The following is a 17504-nucleotide window of genomic DNA, read 5'->3' as shown; positions in this document are numbered from 1 at the left end:
CCTGAAATTATTTTATATTTACACACAAAAACTGTTGGTTCCTTAGAGGTTCTTTGGCGTGGGATGAGGCACTATATAGCACCACTGCTACACAAAGAAGTCTTTAAGCCCCTGTATGGATCTTAAGAGGTTCTATACTGGTTCTTTCCCCAATAAACTAAACTAAACTACAATAAAGAGTCAATATAGAACGTTTAAAGCACCTGTATTATTCTTTACAGGTTCTCTACTGGTTCTTTCCCCAGGAAACTAAAATAAACTTGTCAAGCCAAAATCTCAAGGCACACCTGCAATATCTGTGCACAACGACTTCTATAACATGTGTCACTCTTACCATGACATAAGACAATAGATGTCTACAGACAGTTTTTTTTTTCTTTTATTATTGGCAGGTCGTCTTCGCTGGTGCTTTGTTGTAATTTGCTCCGTACAATAAAGTGATCCATTGTCTCCTTTTAAATGTTATCATCCTTCACACTGGCTGCCAGTCGGGGCTTTGGATGTGTCACACACTTAAAATTCCCACGCATGAATGGCCACAAATAGGTTCCCCATGAAGTTTTGTTTGTTTTTTTTAAATTAAATACATTTTTTTAAGGTAGATTTTGCCTCTTTCTTAGGAAATTTGTGCACACTACATACTGATACAGTCAATTAAAAATTCATTCATTCACTCTTTTTATAGGTCCAGTTGAATATTGCAATAAATATGTGTGGTTATTACAAAATCCCACGGCACACCAGTGTGGTGCGGCACAACATTTGAGAACCACTGAACTAAGCTAAAGAACAAGTAGAGAACCGTTAAAGCCTCTGTATTATTCTTAGGAGGTTTTATACTGGTTCTTTATCTTAGTTTATTTAATTTACTAGTGAAAAACACTAAAGAGAACCTTTAAAGTCCCTGTAATATTCTTTAGAGGTACTTTAACAGTTCTTCAGCTTTAATTTAGTTTAGTTTAGACACAGTGTATTTCGTGAGGATAACACATTAAACCAGTGGTTCATAACCTCCTGCCCCCATGTACATGACAAATATTCCAGTGCCTCCAACAGAGGACATGATAACCTGTCCAACGATTCATAAGAACTGATTAATATTTCAATAATATTTAAAGTAAAAGTGTCATTTAGAAGCATATTGACTCGTTAATTGTGTTTTGTGGCATTACTTAAGGGACCCTAGGCTCAAAAAATCAAAAATAATTGTGTAGCGTTGAGTCGCACAAAAACAGGTTCCCCTATGATTACAGGCCAAAGAACCATTTTCAGGTACTGTTTAGCACCGTGTTTGTTTAGAGTGATCTTGAGCTACCCTTCAGAAGAACGTGACTTTCTAATAAGTAAGTTGAAGTACATTAAACTGTATTTCTGGCATAAATCTTGGTCAGAGTTTTACAAAAATCTCCAGAATAAAGTTTTTGTGTACACCTGTCTATGTTTCTATAACCTAAGTGCTCACAAACTGCCAATATATTAAAGAATACATATTCTTTTCAAACTAATGAGTCAAACAGCTTAAAAACTGTATTCAGAAACTGTAAAAAGCTGTTTTTATTTTGCTGACTGTACACCATATACCTTAAGATAACAGCTCCAGTAGTGTGCTAATCCTTTGAGAAACAAAGCAGCCTCCTATTCAGCAGCAGTATGTACACACACACATACACATATACAGTCTCAGCTCCGTGTGTGTGTTTAATTATTAAGTTTGTTTGTGTGGAAGGAAGCTGAGGCAGAACTGGGCTCTAACAACAGGAGACTGTGGTGGAGATGTAATGAAAAGCTGACTGTGCAGAAGTTTCTGCTTCAGCTTTTGATGCCAACACACAGTCGTATATGTATAGTACTAAAATCTTAAATAATTCATGATGAAGATTTTTACCACTGCAGTGACTGTTATAAATACAGATATTACAAGGAGGGAACCAGCAGAATTAAAACCTCCTGCTCCCTCTCACTTCAACAACCGGTATCACACCTAACTTACACACCTAAACTATTTGTCCCCACAGTGAAGTGTTTCCTGACATGCCTCGCAGGTTGTTCAGCCGTCTTTACCTCACGGGCATCAGAACAAAGCCAGCATTCATATTCAAAGCCATGTCGTGCCTCTGTGACGGCAGGAACGGTTATGGTTTGCATTAACTTGTAATGCAGCAATAAGTGAAGAGCCTAGAGTGTCTGCTTTGGGTCTGTAATTACTGTTTCTGTCTGCTTCTGAGGACAGCGCCAAATTATCCACCACAGACCAGGAAATCCCCAAACTACAGAAGAACACAGAGACTAAGAACCTGAAGTGTCTCCAGAGACGTCTGTAATGACTGCCTTTAAGTACGTTTCATGCTAACAAAACTCATTAAGCTGTAAAATCAAGTCAGTTTCTAATGTTGAAATTATTCCATATTTGATTGATTAAGCTCAACAAAGTGAATTTGGGTAAAAAAATAACCTTAATTGTTACTGAGACACAGATGTGGTTTGACATCAAAGGAAAACTTGGTGTTTTTGAACCTGGGACCTATTTTCTCATGTTTTTGTGTTTAATAACCCTTCTCCACCAAAACTTGTTTGTGTACGCAGGTTTTTTAAACACAGGAAGACAAGCTAAAAATAGCCTATTGCCTATATACCTCTTGCCAGTAGACCAGAGCTGTGAACAGGGCTCTGCAGCAGACAAGCATGCCTCTCTGTTTTCTACTGTGTCAAGCTAACGTCACAAACAGGCCAGAAAACAGGTTAGTAAACATTAGAAAGAAGCTTGGAGGCCAGGGTAAACATCTTTATATCTCTTTACCTATTCAGCTTCTCTTTCAAACTCAGCACAGACCAATCTGTAGCATTATTTCAGCGCTACTTAGTTTGAGACGGACGGTATTTTGTGCAGGCGTGTCATTGTATCTCACCGGTAAAGAGGCTAAAATTAGTGCGTTCACCCGGGTGTTGTATTTCTATCGCTGCTGATCGGAGCCAGAGCCGATAAATATCTGTGACTACTGCAGTGTACAACTTCAAATAAAAGTCTAGTCCCAATTAAACACCCCGTCCCTTCTATTAGCCTGGTGTGGCTACACATTTTGACAAATAAAGGCCTGTCTCAATGAGAAGCCTGGTCTGGCTGCTGAGCAGTTCATTTTTATAGAAGTTCTTTGGGTGTAATAAAACCGGATTGTTGGATACCCACTTGAGCTAACGTTGGTTAGTTGTTTAGATCGTGCATACAAATATATTTGTATAACCTTTTTTCAATATGGAGATGCTACACATCCTTAGCTCAGTTAGATTCTCCACGGTTCAATCATTCAATTCATTTTACTGAAACCAGGAGCACCGAAGAATAATCAGTTCAGATTTACCACCATAGTAAACAAGGGAGAAGAAAAGAAAAAGGCGGTAACTCCTGTCCTCTTAAGTGGTCATGAAGTCAGAATATGTGTCCATCCCTTGATACCCCGCTAAGTTATTCATGTCCCATTAGTCCATAAGGGTCCAGGTTGCAAATATTATTATTTATTAACATGTTAAAAAGGTGTTGTGTCAGTATGCCGGGTGCTATAATCCTTGGGTAGCGTAAAACTAGTGTTGTAACTGTTGAAGCTGTCTGTCGGATCTAGATCAAATGATTCACAATTGAAACAAATTTTTATACAAGTAATATTCACACTGGTTTAAATAAATATTTCCCATCTTTGCTGAGCAACAGTTTTGGGAATCAAGGGCCTGTCCCAAACATAAGTCTGTGGTGTTCAATGATTTAAGCAAATAATACTCTGGGCTACGAATTGAAGTTTTACAGTAAATACAAGAGTGAATTGTTAGCAGGTGTTAGTGGGGTTTTTTGGCAGTGGGATTAAATGACTAATGGAGACAACAATTTTTGACATTGGTCCAGTATTGAGCAAGAACACTGCAGCCACAGCAGCAAAACAGGCTGCAATGTAATCCCTATAGGCAACTCTGCACTGTCAATTTAGGTCCAACAAATGTTTGTTTTTGTTTTTTTCAGATTGTAAGTGTCTAACGTTACATAAAAGACCCTACGGAGAAATGAAACAATTTTCTTTACCATTCTCTGGCGTTTTTGTTATTGTGACCAAGTCTCACTCAAGGAGAAGTCTCATTCCTAAATCTGGCGAGATGTGACTTGTTGCAGGAAAAACAAAAGTGGTGAAGAGTTTGAGAGAGGAATGCCGGGAAGTGCTTGTTGTTTTGGAGTACAGAAAGCGTAGCTTATTATGATAAACGATTTTCAGTATCATGGTAGAATATTTAGCTGATTTTATCACGAGACTTCTCTTTGAGTGAGATTTCGTGACGCACACTAACAAGCAGTCAAGCGAAAGCTAAGAAAAACGTTTCATTTCTCTGTGGGGGTTCAATTCCATTTTCAACCACTTATCCGAGGCTGGGTCACAGGGGCAGCAGGCTGAGCAAAGAACTCCGGATGCTCCTCTCCCAAGCAACGCTTTTCAGCTCCTCCTGGGGGATCCTGAGGGGTTCCCAGACCAGACGAGATATGTAATCTCTCTAGCGTCTTTTGGATCTGCCCCGGGGCTTCGTACCAGTCGAAGGTGCCTGGAACACCTCTAACGGGAGGCGCCCAGGAGGATCATGAGCAGATGCCTGAACCACCTCAACTGGCCCCTTTTGACGCAAAGTTTTGTGCAATGTTGTCACACTTAAAATCTCAATGTGAGCCTGTCAGAGGCAAAAACAAGTACTTTTTGTCTCCATTAGTTACTTAGACACAAAAACATGGGAAAATAGGGTCCACGTTGGAGAAATACCTTAGTCTCCATTTAAAGGTTTGTAATATCGAGCTTGAGTTTCCTTCTTACTCGGCCCCAGTATCACCATGAGATATATATTTTATTCATAGACCAACAAAAATAAACAAAAATATAGAGCATCACATCAACTTTTTATAGGCAGAGAAAAATAAAGGGTATAATTTTATACAAGACATCTAAAGAGACCAATTCAAAGCACAAACACATAAATCATGACTAATAATAACGATTACAGTTAACAATTTAAACAAGGGGGAAAGCACAAGCACTATAACTTGAAGAGTGTATAAAAAAGACAAATTTGTTTGCAAAATATTCCCTACTGGGTAATTACATTGACCGCGGGGTTAAAGAGCCCGTCAGGGTCAGGATTGCTGTGTTTAAGGACACTAGAAGCTCTACAGAGAGCTGTCTTGTCTCAGATCGGTAGATGCTACTGTCTCTGAAACAATCCCACATTATAGTTTGAACAAGTCATCATCATTTAATAGAGATTAAAAATCTACCAGCTTTAAAATCGTATGGCTTTGCTGTTCTCTTGAGTCCCTAAAATGTTAAAGATTAGCACCACTGGGCTGGCATTAACATCAAAAGCTGGGTTAATGTAAATAAGTACTGTAAAAGGGTTCAATACATCGTCCGTGTTCGCCCACTGTGTCTTTGTCTAGTGTTATAGAACCAGAAGGAAATCGATCCACTTCCACCACAGCGGGTAGCTGACAGGAAACAGGACCCAAACTAAGACTATGCTTTCCTATTCCAGCAAAAGCTTCTCTCAATATTTACTCAACATTTTCCTTTTGCATTTTTGAGCCTCTGTTTTCCAAAACCATCAACATTATAAAGGTTAACGGTCACATTATAACACATGTATGTAAGTATGTACTACATGTACATAGAGCTAAAAAAAAAAAAAAAAAAAATACAGAGACTTCAGATTTCAAGGAGTTATTAGTTACTACTGTTATTTACACGCCTCTATCTGTCTAAACATTTCCCTTTGTAGAAAGCTGTGCTTTGTACTTAAACTGCCTCGTCTTCACAGGTACAAAAATACGAGGTTCGTATCCCCACACCTGCTCGCAGTATTTTCTGTCATGTCATGCAAAAACACTTTGTTATCACCTAACTGTCCTACAAAAATAATTGGTAGCAAAATAGATTTTAAAGTCTCGACAGTCATGCATCCGTCCTTTTCACTGGTTTCTGTACATAATTCAGCTTTTTTTTTTTTCTTTTACGGTCCTGAGTGTGCAAAAAGTCGTTATCACTGATGGCTAAAAATAAGACCAATGTTATGGACTGCTGAGAAAGAAAATTAAAAAATAAAAAGCAAAGGCATCTTCCTGCTCTCTTTACACAGCTGTCTGCGGAGCACACACACATATTCCAACTACATCATGTGTGTTCAAATGATAATTTAACTACAGGTTTGCAGAATAGCGCAGTCTGTGAGATGTTTTCAAGTTCTGTGTGATCCTGTGCTACTTACTACACAGTACAATGCAAAAGTATTTTGCAAATTGGCAAAGCTTCCTGAAATTAATGCAGGAAAATATTTCATATAACCTTATTGCAGCTGTGAACTACAACTGAATGTTCTCTGCCAGCATTGCCTCATGAGAATATTAACATTTTACAAAAGTGCATCATCCTCCTGATGACATCTGATGAATGCCACTGTCTTTAAGTACTCATGTATGGGTTTAAAGGTTGTACCTCCCGTCTGCTTTATCTAGAGTGACTGATTTCTTGTTTTTACTGTAACATTTGTTCCTGTATGAAACTCAAATGTTGAGTTAAACACTGTTATCTGCCGAGTCACAGTGACACAGACTGCGTGAAATGACAGTATGAAAACCTAAACAGATATTAGGCTAACAGTATATTACTTCACACAGTGTTTAAAAACGGTGGTTAACATCTCCGTTATATGATCATTTTCAATCCGTCTCTCTGGGTCACATTTGTAAATGTCTTCATAACCTATCAAATGCCCAAATACAGAAACAAAGTCAAGTGAAATGCATTTTACATGATCTTAAACGTTGAACAAAACTGTCATTAATGCTTACAAAAGTTCATTTTTATGTCCACGGTTCACGTTAACATCTGTACAAAACAAACGTAAAAATCATGAAAAATGAAATTTAAACAAAAGAGGAAAGAAATAAGAATCTCTTAACTGAAAAGACAAACAAAAAAACCCTCCTCCCACTGCTACAGCCTTTCTGGCACTTTAAAATCTGCCAGAATAATAATTCAGGACAAACTGTGGAGATCATACTAACATGGTACTGCTTTAATGCACTTGTCCCCTTTTGCCACAAACAACATGTATATAAAAAGTGCTACTGACAGCTGGTGGGGAGGAAGGACTGAGTTACAGAGTGAGGATTGGCTGAGTGAGGGGGGCTCGTCATCTTTCCGGGTTTGTGTAGCCGTTCTTGCCTGCGTGCAGTCTGTGTGTTTTTTTAGTCACTGACAGGAAGTGGGTGGATGAAGGGTTTCCCTAAGAGACGCTGGAGCAGCGGATGCTGGGGGAGCCCATTTGTGTGAGCACCTTGTCGAGCCACTGCAGGGGGCCGTTCAGGTGCAGCTCAATCCAGCAGGGGGTGCTGGTCACCGTCTGTCGCCTGGGAGAGACACAAGGAGAGCAGAGACAGATGTTGAGAACACAGGGAAGGCTGATGAGAGTAAACTTATAAAGTCAAGTTTCAGCAAAGTCAAACTACTTTCATTTTAGCTGTCATGTAAGCTGAGAAGCTGGCCTGAGAAAACAAAAAGAAAGAAAACACCAACACTGGATGTATGTAGATTTCTGAGTTCCATTTTTAAGACATCATAATGCCAATTAAGACAGAATTTAAAGAGGACCTATTATGCCCATTTTCAGGTTTCAGGTACTTGCATTTTTGATTTCTATAAGAACACGTTTACATAGTTTACCGGTCAGATAACACTTACACACTCTTTATACTGTCGTTGTTGAAACCAAGCGGGGACCTCTGAGGCTAAATAATGAAGCCAGTACAGAGAGGCCAAAACATTTAGTGCACGCTGGCTGCCAGTGTGTGTGTAGCATCCTCAGCTTCACAATCACCCGTCACTCCCCTGCAGCGCCATCCTCCCCAAAAATGGTCACTTCTAGCTCAAAAAACCCAAGATGGTGACGGCCTAAGTGCCAAACTCAAGGCTTCAAAATGGGAGTCCACAAACCAATGGGTGACGTCATGGTCGCTACGCCTATTAGTTTTACAGTCTATGGCTGGAACACCTGAATTCACCCTCTGTCTGAAATGCTCAGTTTTAGCGCCTCTCTCTTTACGCCCTCTTCCTGAATAAACCCAGTCTGCTCTAATAAGTCAAACTTTCTGGGTCTTCCATATATCTGCAGCCGAAGAAATAACTGTAACAGAGAATGGCGCCACTTTCCACCCTAAAAAAACACTAACAAAAGCTTCCCAACACAACCGAACATATTCAAGCAGGAATATGATCCGAAATCAGGGAGATATTTATGACATTGGCAACCAAGCTGACATGTTTCCCTGATGTTGGCATGTAGCTACATGTAGCAGTGTAAGCTACATAATATAAAAACGTGCAGCAGCGTGCCTGGAGCTGACGACCAGATGGAGAAATCTGACACACGATGACATCATACTGTAGCCAGAGTAGAAAAACTGAGTATTCAGAGCAGTCTTAAGGCTGAGGGATTACTTCTACATATGTTTACCTCATTATTTAGAGCTTCTGACATGTTTAATACAAACATCCTTGATTGTAATAAGACACAAAATACACAGAGGCATGATAGGTCCCCTTTAAAATCAGTTTAATGTCAACTGAGCCAAAAGTATTAGGTGAGCTGAAAAACCAACCTTGTCTTTTCTATTTGTGTTGTCATCTTTATTTCATGCCTACAACAATTGTGTTTTAGTGATGAGTTAAGCTAAACCAGAATAAATATGACCTTGGCTAGCGCTTGCTGTCCTCTATGTCTCTCTGCTGAAATAATGCTCAGGAAAAAATGTGATTTTATAGGTATCATACTGAAACTGAAAAGAGGATGTTCTATCTCACGAACATTTGTTTTATAAACATCTAAAAAGGATGTACAAAGTGATGGTAAGTTTTCTCTACTTACATGTTCTTTAAAAATGGTTTTGAGAGGGTAATTTATTTCTGTTGTTTTTGGTTCTTGAAAAACTAAAACTTTAGAAGAGGCAATATAAATAAAGCTTTCCACACATTCAACATTTGATCTCCATATCCTTTGGCACATCTGTGATTCCCCACAGCCTTCATACAAAAACCCTCACTGCTTTTCCCATAAAGAGGAGAGGCAATCGTGTTCAAAGTAGAATAATGTATGAGTGTGAGTGGAGTTAAATGACTGCTCTTATGTCTAAAGTGCCTGGTGAAAGAGCAACATCAGCTGCAGAAAACATTGCAGACGCTATATTAAAAAATGCACAAGAGTTTGTATGTTCTATAAAAAAAGACGGATCAGATTTCCGAAAGGATTCTGGTTTCAATGTGCCTCACCCGGTGATAGTAACCCTGTCATTTCAGCCTCTGTCCTCTGCCGCTGACTTCTTTGTGTTGTGTTGAATTGCCTGACAAATCATTCAAAACTGATTTCATTTGGTGAGAAAATAAAGATCCACACCCCATGTTTTAATCCAGCTTGAACGAGCAAAGTGAATCAAACACCATAATCTCTGTCAATGCCAACGACAACAGCAGGCAAAACGTATCCTGTACGTTGTTATACATCTAATTTATGTACTGGCAGAGCCAGATGAACGGGGACACTTGCCAGCTGCATGATTTCCCTCTGGTTTATATGGTTTGTTTCATGACTGCTGGCAATAAAGCTTCTGTCTGAATAAATTAGGTGCAACAAGGATGCAAAAGTGAGATCTTTCATTCATCTTCACATCCGCCTGTTCACATTTTGTGGACTTTTTCTTTTACTGGATTAAAGAAAGAACAGGTAAAAGGGACAAAAGGGTTAAAAACATCCGACAGTCAGCATGGGAAAAGACAGAGACAGTGAGGTGTGGGTGGAGGCCCGGCTGGTCCAGTAACCTGAATCCTGTTTTTAACTGTCTCCACATGTCAGCATTTGGTCTGGACAGGACTGGTGAGCAGTCGCTCGCAGCACGAAGGTTTCCCCCTTGAGGAAACCTCCTCAGCAGAGCCAACTTTCAGCCAATCACCGGCTCGCCTTTTATTCCGTCTCGTCCTTTTTCACTATCAGTGAGTCAGACAGTATGGAAAACAGGGAGGGGATGGAAGAGGGAAAGTCTGACATCTCTTTTTGACACAGCACATGTGTGTTTGTTTAAAAATAGTCTGGCGTGCCAACTGGGGCCTGTTCCTATTGATGAGGGCCCGGCGACGTCACACCGGACTCACCAGAGTGTGAGCAGATGCCTGAGAGCGGGGGCGGCTGGACTGTGGGATGTGATTCACAGTCTGTTTGTTTCTATTGTCTGTGTTTACATAAGGGCTTGCTAAGGACTTGATCTTTGCACAACAGCGCCTATAATGTTGCTGACAAGTTGGCTGTGGGTTTTATCATGTGTTAAGCAGTTCAGCTTTGTAGCGGTCGAGGTTTACCGTTTAGAAAACGTGTGAGCGGTTGTCATGAACCCAAAGCTGATGAGCAGCTTACCTGTACTCGGCTCCCCAGCCCTTGACGAAGCTCATGCGGATGGTGCACATCCTCGTGAGCTGGTACACAGCCTCAAAGCCCTGGTTGACTGACTGGGCTAGCAGGGCAGCAAACTCCTGGTTGTTGAAGATCTTCAGGTTACATCCTGGAGGAAACAACCAGCACAGAACCAAAAGTCAGGCCACAACAGCTGGTCACAATAACTGTGGTATTAAGACATGATGTACATAAAGCTGGGGACAGCTTTCGGGGCGGTGTGGCTTTAAGGGGAACTCGTATAAAGTCTTTTGTGGCTCCAGAGGGAGCAGAAACCTGATAAACTGCCTCAGATGATGTAACACTGCATCATGAGTAATGGAGGCGCCAGGTTTTGACAAGAATGCATGGAATAAAAAAGATTATTTCTCTGGTTCTGCTGATTCAATTCTGAGACTGTTTTCTTTAACTGTTTATCGTGTGCCGAGCAATGATGCAGGAATGCAAAGCTAAATCAGCGGAGCATTCTTTTAAACATGGGTGGGAACTGGGGATGAAAGTTAATAGAAGGAGGGAGACAGCTGGCCTTCATGTTACTGTGTTTCTACAGGCTCACAATTTATTTAGCCTAATTTGACAGGGAAAGGAATCTTCCTAGAATTGTAAAATCACCTGATTCACATAGTTTCATACATAAAAGTCCCAGTGAAACAGAAGTTAAGGCATTTTGTGCTTCAGTACTGTGATGAATTTCCCAGTGAAACAGACTTTTTGAGCACTGTACAGTTATAAGACTGATTTAAATCAAATCTTGCGCAATTTACTGGACCGCTTAAGTGGGCCGGCTTAGAGTTTAGCGCGATTCGTTTGTGGCTGAGCAGACTGTTGGCTCCACTAAGACTTCCCTCGCTGTTAGATAGGGAGGAGGACAAGAGGGAGATTAATGAATTAGACTTGCACCACAGTATTTCGGAAATGAAATCAAAGGTTTTGCCATATTCTCTCTATTCTCTGTCTCCATATTGCTTTGTTAGTCACTACAACCCACAGTTGGTGGAGTGTGACCTGCGTGGCTAGCTTGTGGCTCAAAGTCTCATGTGATTGGATGGACTTTTGTAAACGCCCCTGAGTGGAGGATGAGTCATCAAACATTTGAAAGTTTTACCTGGTTTTACAGGAAGAAGAAAGACTGGATTTGATGTAAAAAATACTTGAATACTATTATTTTCAAACATGTATTTAGCTTATAAACAGAAATAAATGCTCAGTTAACAAGATTACAACTGGGAAAATGTATTTTTCATTTCAAGGGAACTTTAATTTTTCAATTTCTAGATGATACTTGACACAGTGATCAGCATATGCATTCAATAAGATACGCATTTAATTTCTCTGGTTATGTAACCTTTTGTAGCCTTTACATTAATCAGACAGCAATCACTTCAGACTTGTGTTGTGTTAATAGTGTTACAGGGTTGGACCTCATACATGACCTTGACATCAAAGAAACCCAGGTGCTTATTCAGACATGAAACAAACATGTAAAACTGTCATCACATGCAGATAAAGATGTGCATGTCTGGGAAGGATACGAGTGACTCAGAAAACAAAGGGCAGCAATGCGTTGTGTAAACATCTTGCTGCCAACAGCAAAACTCTATTAGGACTTGTGTGATGTGTTTTAAGGGGAAACTTGTACCAATTTTACAAATCATGTGGTAAAAGTAAACAGACTACTGTGGAGAGGAAAACTTTAACCAACGAGGACAGCCCTGGACTGGTGGTGAGGGAAAGTGATGGGCCTGATGTGTCCTCTGCTGTTCTGCTCTGAATCATCCATTTTAAAAGAATTAACTAAACTTAGATTAATCACAACTTGGCTGGGTAACAATCCTCCAATGTCGTCAGTTTTGCCATAGACATTGAAAGTGCTCAAACTGGAGGATTTGTGAAGTGGAAAAGTCATCCACCTCTGCAATTTTAACTTGTGTCTCCAGAAGTATATTCCTGCCCCGAGGACTTCACTCAGTTATGAAAGTTAAGAACAGCACAACTTCATGGTGGACACTGGAAAAAGGTGTCTCTAGCCATTTTGACACATGCACTGCAACTCTGCATTTATCTAGGCATTACCCAGAGGAGCTGTATGTGAGAACGCAAATGTCCGAATCAGTTTAATCAGAAATTAAGTGTGCTTTACCCTGCCAACTCACTAGTACATAGCAGGCGTAATTTCCGATTGAGTCCATGCGTGAAAAGAGCAGGTAACTGTCGAGTGAGTTGGCGTGTTGATGATGTTTCTATGATGCGGCCTACCCGAAACTGTAAAAAAAAAAATAACGTCTGGCGGTGAAAAAAGAGGGCCATTTACACGCAGATGGCGAGATGAAAAGATACGGGAATGTGTGTTGGTAAGGGCCAAAGCTGAAATGAAACGGCAAGTGACTCTGTTGTTTAAGACCAAACTTTGAGCAGCTATGTGGCCACAGTGTAATCTGCATCACATCCTGCCTCCTGCATGCTCTACCAGGGCGCCACCGTACTTTCAGAAGGCGAGAATGCTTCTGACACAGACTATCTCCTGTTGTGTGCTACATCGTATGAGAAAACTGCCTCTGTCAGCTTGGCACACACCTGGAGGGATCTTGCAGACTGTGGCAGGGTGCCAGCCGTAGCGTTGGTTACAGTTGGGGCTCTGGACAAAGATGGCGCTGTCACTGAGACACTCAGCGAAGACTTCTCCTCCGATGTAATACAGCCGCACACCACGGCCTTGAGGAAAACAGACAGAACAAACTCAGATAAAATGCCACAATGAAGACATGAGCAGTAATCACAAATGCCGACTCACGTCATGTTTGGAGTAGCTCTAAAAATGAGCATGTGATTATAAATGAATTATATGTGCACTGAATGATGTCTCACCAATATGCCTGCGCGTTAACTCCACAGCTGCGTTGCGGTTGACATTGGACAACAGGCCCAGGCAGAAACGCTCCGAGTTGGAGGGGTCCGTGAAGCCATCCACTGTCAGCGAGGGCTGTGAGGCGTGGAAGGTTTCTCCAACTCGCTGGTTCAACTCGTAGTATGAGATAGAGCACCAGAAGGCCGGCTCGCAGTATGTCACTGGTTGAAGATCTGACACAGAGAGATGGAGAAAGATACAGTTTGATTTCATCAAGCCCAAATAGGAAGTAGAGAGAGATGACAGAATGACACTGTAGATAGTAGGGTGGCTAATAAACTGTGCAGATTAGGACTGTGCAACATATTGTTTCAGCACTGATGTTGCAATGTGCTCACACACAATCATCACATCGCAGGACATGCAATGTCAAGTACAGTAAATTGAATCAAACGTGTCATGCTAGATCTTTATCTGCTGAAGCTTGCACGGTTCTCATTTTCATGACTTATGTTACCGGTCAAGCCCTCCCCTTTAATACAGGTTACATGTGTATGTGATGTAGTTTGGCAGCGTTTGTTACGGGAAGCGAGACTCCCCTGCATGTGTGTGTGTGTGTGTGTGTGTGTGTGTGCGTGTGTGTAAAAGCACAAAAAACGGGCTGGCAAGTGCCACAGACAGTAAGGAGCATGTTTTTCCAAAGCGACAGCAGTCAGCATAAAGTGTTGAGATAAGCTCAGCTTCCAGTAAAGCGACTGTAAAGAAGGGTTGTGGTTTGTGTTCACTCCACAGAAGAGATAAAGCTTTAATGCAATTTTATCACAACATCTCACAATCAGTCTTTACCCCACAGTCTTCACAGTTGCCAGACTAGTTACCAGCCGCAAGCCAGGCTAAAGTTTTGTGACTTATCCTAAAGAAACCAGGAGTCCCCCATCTACAGCTCGGAGCCACAAGGCTGGAAAGATAACGTTAACACTCATAATAATCTATAAGAGTAGTCTGTATGTTTAACAACCAAAGCACATCTGGCTAGCAGTCAACCACAACCTAAAAATGAGAGAGGAGCAGGAGGGGAGCAACATAAGGAAGCCCCCTTATTGTAGGGTAAACAACATGCATTATTAATATGACATGTTAAATTACTGACTTTAGCCTGGATTGATAGAAGAGTTAATATATGAATACAATGGAGTCATGGTGAGGCAACCAGTGCATTAAACTACCTACTGCCCCCCTCCTCCCTATCAAGAAAGTCCTCAGAGTAAAAACTAATTTTTCAGCTTTTATTTTTTCCAAGTATTTTATTTTCTATGCAGATGTGCTCTCCTACAAAATCACCCCAACAATTATGTTATGTGTAATTATTTCCAAACAGAGCTGTTCAAGTTATCTGATGAAAACTCCTGCAAAATACCACAGAAAAGAAAATCGAAAGAAAGAAAGAAATTCAATGCTTAAAACAATACAGGAGGGGAAAAAACAAATGGATAACAGGAGACGGGAGTCAAGGTTGGTGCAAATCAGAGGAGTATCGGCCAGAAAACAGATGGGGGAGAAAATGAAAATGAACAGGAGCAAAGAAGATGCAAAATGCGAGGAGAAAAGGGGCTGAGGTGGACTTAGAGGGGGAAGAAAAACCCCAACCAAAGAAAACATTTGGCTGAGCTTGCGTCACAAAATGTCAAACCCATACACTGTTTCCCAGAAGCTTCTACCAGACGAAATGTGGAAACTCAACCCTCACTGGTGGGATGCTGGAGCCAAAATGGTCAAATTACAGGCTTATCCATGATCATTTTCAGTAACTTCAACTGGTTCCGTTAATTTGCTCTTTTTCCCCTCAACATGGCCACTGTCTAACAACCCCGACATTTTGTCCTCGGCTTTGAAGTCCAGAACAGAGCTGGACGGCACTGCCAAATGAAACTGGTGTGATTTTGTTATTTCACCAGACGCTTTCCAGCCAAGCCCCCCTGGCGTTTTTCCATCCTGATAGAATAAACATAGGATATTGTCATTGAAGTGAGTGTGGGCTGAATGGTGTCTTGGCCTGCGTAACAGGGAAGACAAAGGCTTCTTTCATCACCTGGATTCCTCTTACAAAACTGGAATCAAATCAAACAGAGAATTCCCACTGGGGAGATACACTATTGAAACATTTGTCTGTAAGTGAGGGCAGACAGACAGAAAAGTACACAAACACACTCTTACGCACACACACAGACGCACAGTCCTTACCTAAGTTGCTGTGTGTGGGTGAAACGGGGTTTGGTGACAAGTTTGGGGAGCTTGTGTCCATGCTGTGGGTCATCTGGTGATCGGTCTCGCCATCCTCACTGAGGTAGCCTGGTGGTGGCGTTTCTGAGAGACACAAAACCATAAAGACAGAAAATAACTCATCACATTCGTGGCAAAGTTTCCTAAAATAGATTGGGTGGAAATCTCTGCTGTGTAGTGGCTGGCACAACACAATACAAAAACATAAGGAGGACAATAATACACACTGGCAAACCATTCACATTACATAAAATGAATATCTAACACAGCAAAATTTCAGTTCCCAAGTGTGTTTAAAAATGACTGATGAGTATGTTGAAGCCATGTCAGATAACAATCATCAACACATTCAGACTGACAACAAACATGTATCATGAGTCCTGCACAGATCTGATTTTCAAGACCTGCTCTAAAACCGGAACCTTGACATGCAAAACTGCACCCGCCCAACCACCCGCACATATAACCCAACGCGTCGACACGAGATCCATAGCCTGACCTGAAATCACAAATCCTATCATAACCATGCGCTGTTTAAATAATATGATTAGGCAGCACATTTAAAGTAATCATTTATGGACATTTTATACAAGTTAAGCTAGGATGATATATTTTTTCATGAAAGTAAAGCCAAGTAATACAAATTAAGTTAATTAAATTAACTGTCTTTGCTTATTCTCATATTCCAGCTGGCACAGAAGACAGAAACGAAACATGAAGTCAGCAGTAAGAGGATTAAAACTTTAAATTACATTATTTTTCTTCTCGTTTTATCATAATATATTTATCACCCAACACCTGCGATCTGACCCACATGTACTTTTTCTTCACCCAGACACAAACGCGGATATAATATTTAGACAAAATACCACCCCGTGAGTCACCTTTTTTAGCAGGTCGCCGATACAAGATTCTGCTCAAACGAGGAAGCACCTCCAATTTATTTAAATCAATCATTTTCTAACATTGCTCAGCAACAACGCAGGAACACAAGCTTGTCAGCACTCAACTCTTGAACTTAAGACCAGGTTAACCGATAATATCCCTTACAACTATCTGTCCACAAGATCAAATCTTCTCTTAGAAGTGAAGTCATAAAATGCCAGAAAAGACAAAAATGTGTTGCACTTCCTGACCCACGGTTGTTAAATATTTACAGCTCAACACTGGAAAACAAATCAGATTCTTACACAAGTGTTGGTGTAAAAGTATCTGAGTGTGAGTCCTCTAAGGAACCATGCTGGTACCTGGTATGTAGTTGCTCTGGGGCTCGATACCAGCAGGAAAGTTGGTGTTTTCTGGGATTGAATGGCTGTAATCATCCAGAGGTGGGAACTCGCTGGGGATTTCTGTGTGTCTGGGCACCAGCACTGGTGGGAGTACTGTATAATGGACATGAAGACACACAAACACAAATAGCTCCTTAGACCATAACAACAGCCATTGGCTTCATAATGGGCAATGTAAATAAATATATAATGCAATTAAATTCATTAACAAACAATAAATAATGCAATTAACAAGTAGGATGAAGTTGAAGGTGAAATAAATCTGGACAAACTGTATCCTTCATATTATTGGAAAAGAAACTTCCATTCCTTCATAAAATCTAAATAAGGGATAAACACGGTCCAAGCTTTCGTACCTGGCGTCTCTACTCTCTGGTAGTGATACGGGTTGACACACACTTCATCCTTCTTCGTGTGGAAGGCGTATTCGCACAGCTCCACGGCTCGCAGCTCATGGTGGGACTGCAGGTCGGGCCAGCGCCACAGACGGCAGTAGATGACGTGGGGCAAACCTTTTCTGTGGGAGACCTGCAGACGGCCATCCAGAGACCTGCAGGCAGGACGAGAGGAAGAAGCAG

The 17504-nt window shown here is 41.0% G+C and overlaps 1 protein-coding gene across 1 annotated transcript in view; it reads right to left on the bottom strand.

Moving 5' to 3' along the window:
• Positions 1–4843: 4843 nt before the first annotated feature.
• Positions 4844–17504, bottom strand: part of LOC125880698 (mothers against decapentaplegic homolog 3) — a 39708-nt gene continuing 27047 nt past the window's right edge. Inside the window, exons 2-8 of the mRNA XM_049563406.1 lie at positions 17283–17476; positions 16885–17019; positions 15599–15721; positions 13378–13590; positions 13087–13224; positions 10477–10621; positions 4844–7426 (exon numbers count right to left, since the gene is read on the bottom strand). Coding sequence (XP_049419363.1) covers positions 7303–7426; positions 10477–10621; positions 13087–13224; positions 13378–13590; positions 15599–15721; positions 16885–17019; positions 17283–17476 — 1072 coding nt within the window. The 3' untranslated portion in view covers positions 4844–7302. The remainder of the gene's footprint in view (positions 7427–10476; positions 10622–13086; positions 13225–13377; positions 13591–15598; positions 15722–16884; positions 17020–17282; positions 17477–17504) is intronic.

Source organism: Epinephelus fuscoguttatus, linkage group LG2 (genome assembly GCF_011397635.1).
Source record: "Epinephelus fuscoguttatus linkage group LG2, E.fuscoguttatus.final_Chr_v1".
Taxonomy (NCBI): Eukaryota; Metazoa; Chordata; class Actinopteri; order Perciformes; family Serranidae; genus Epinephelus; species Epinephelus fuscoguttatus.
This window is presented reverse-complemented; position numbering and strand designations above follow the sequence as displayed.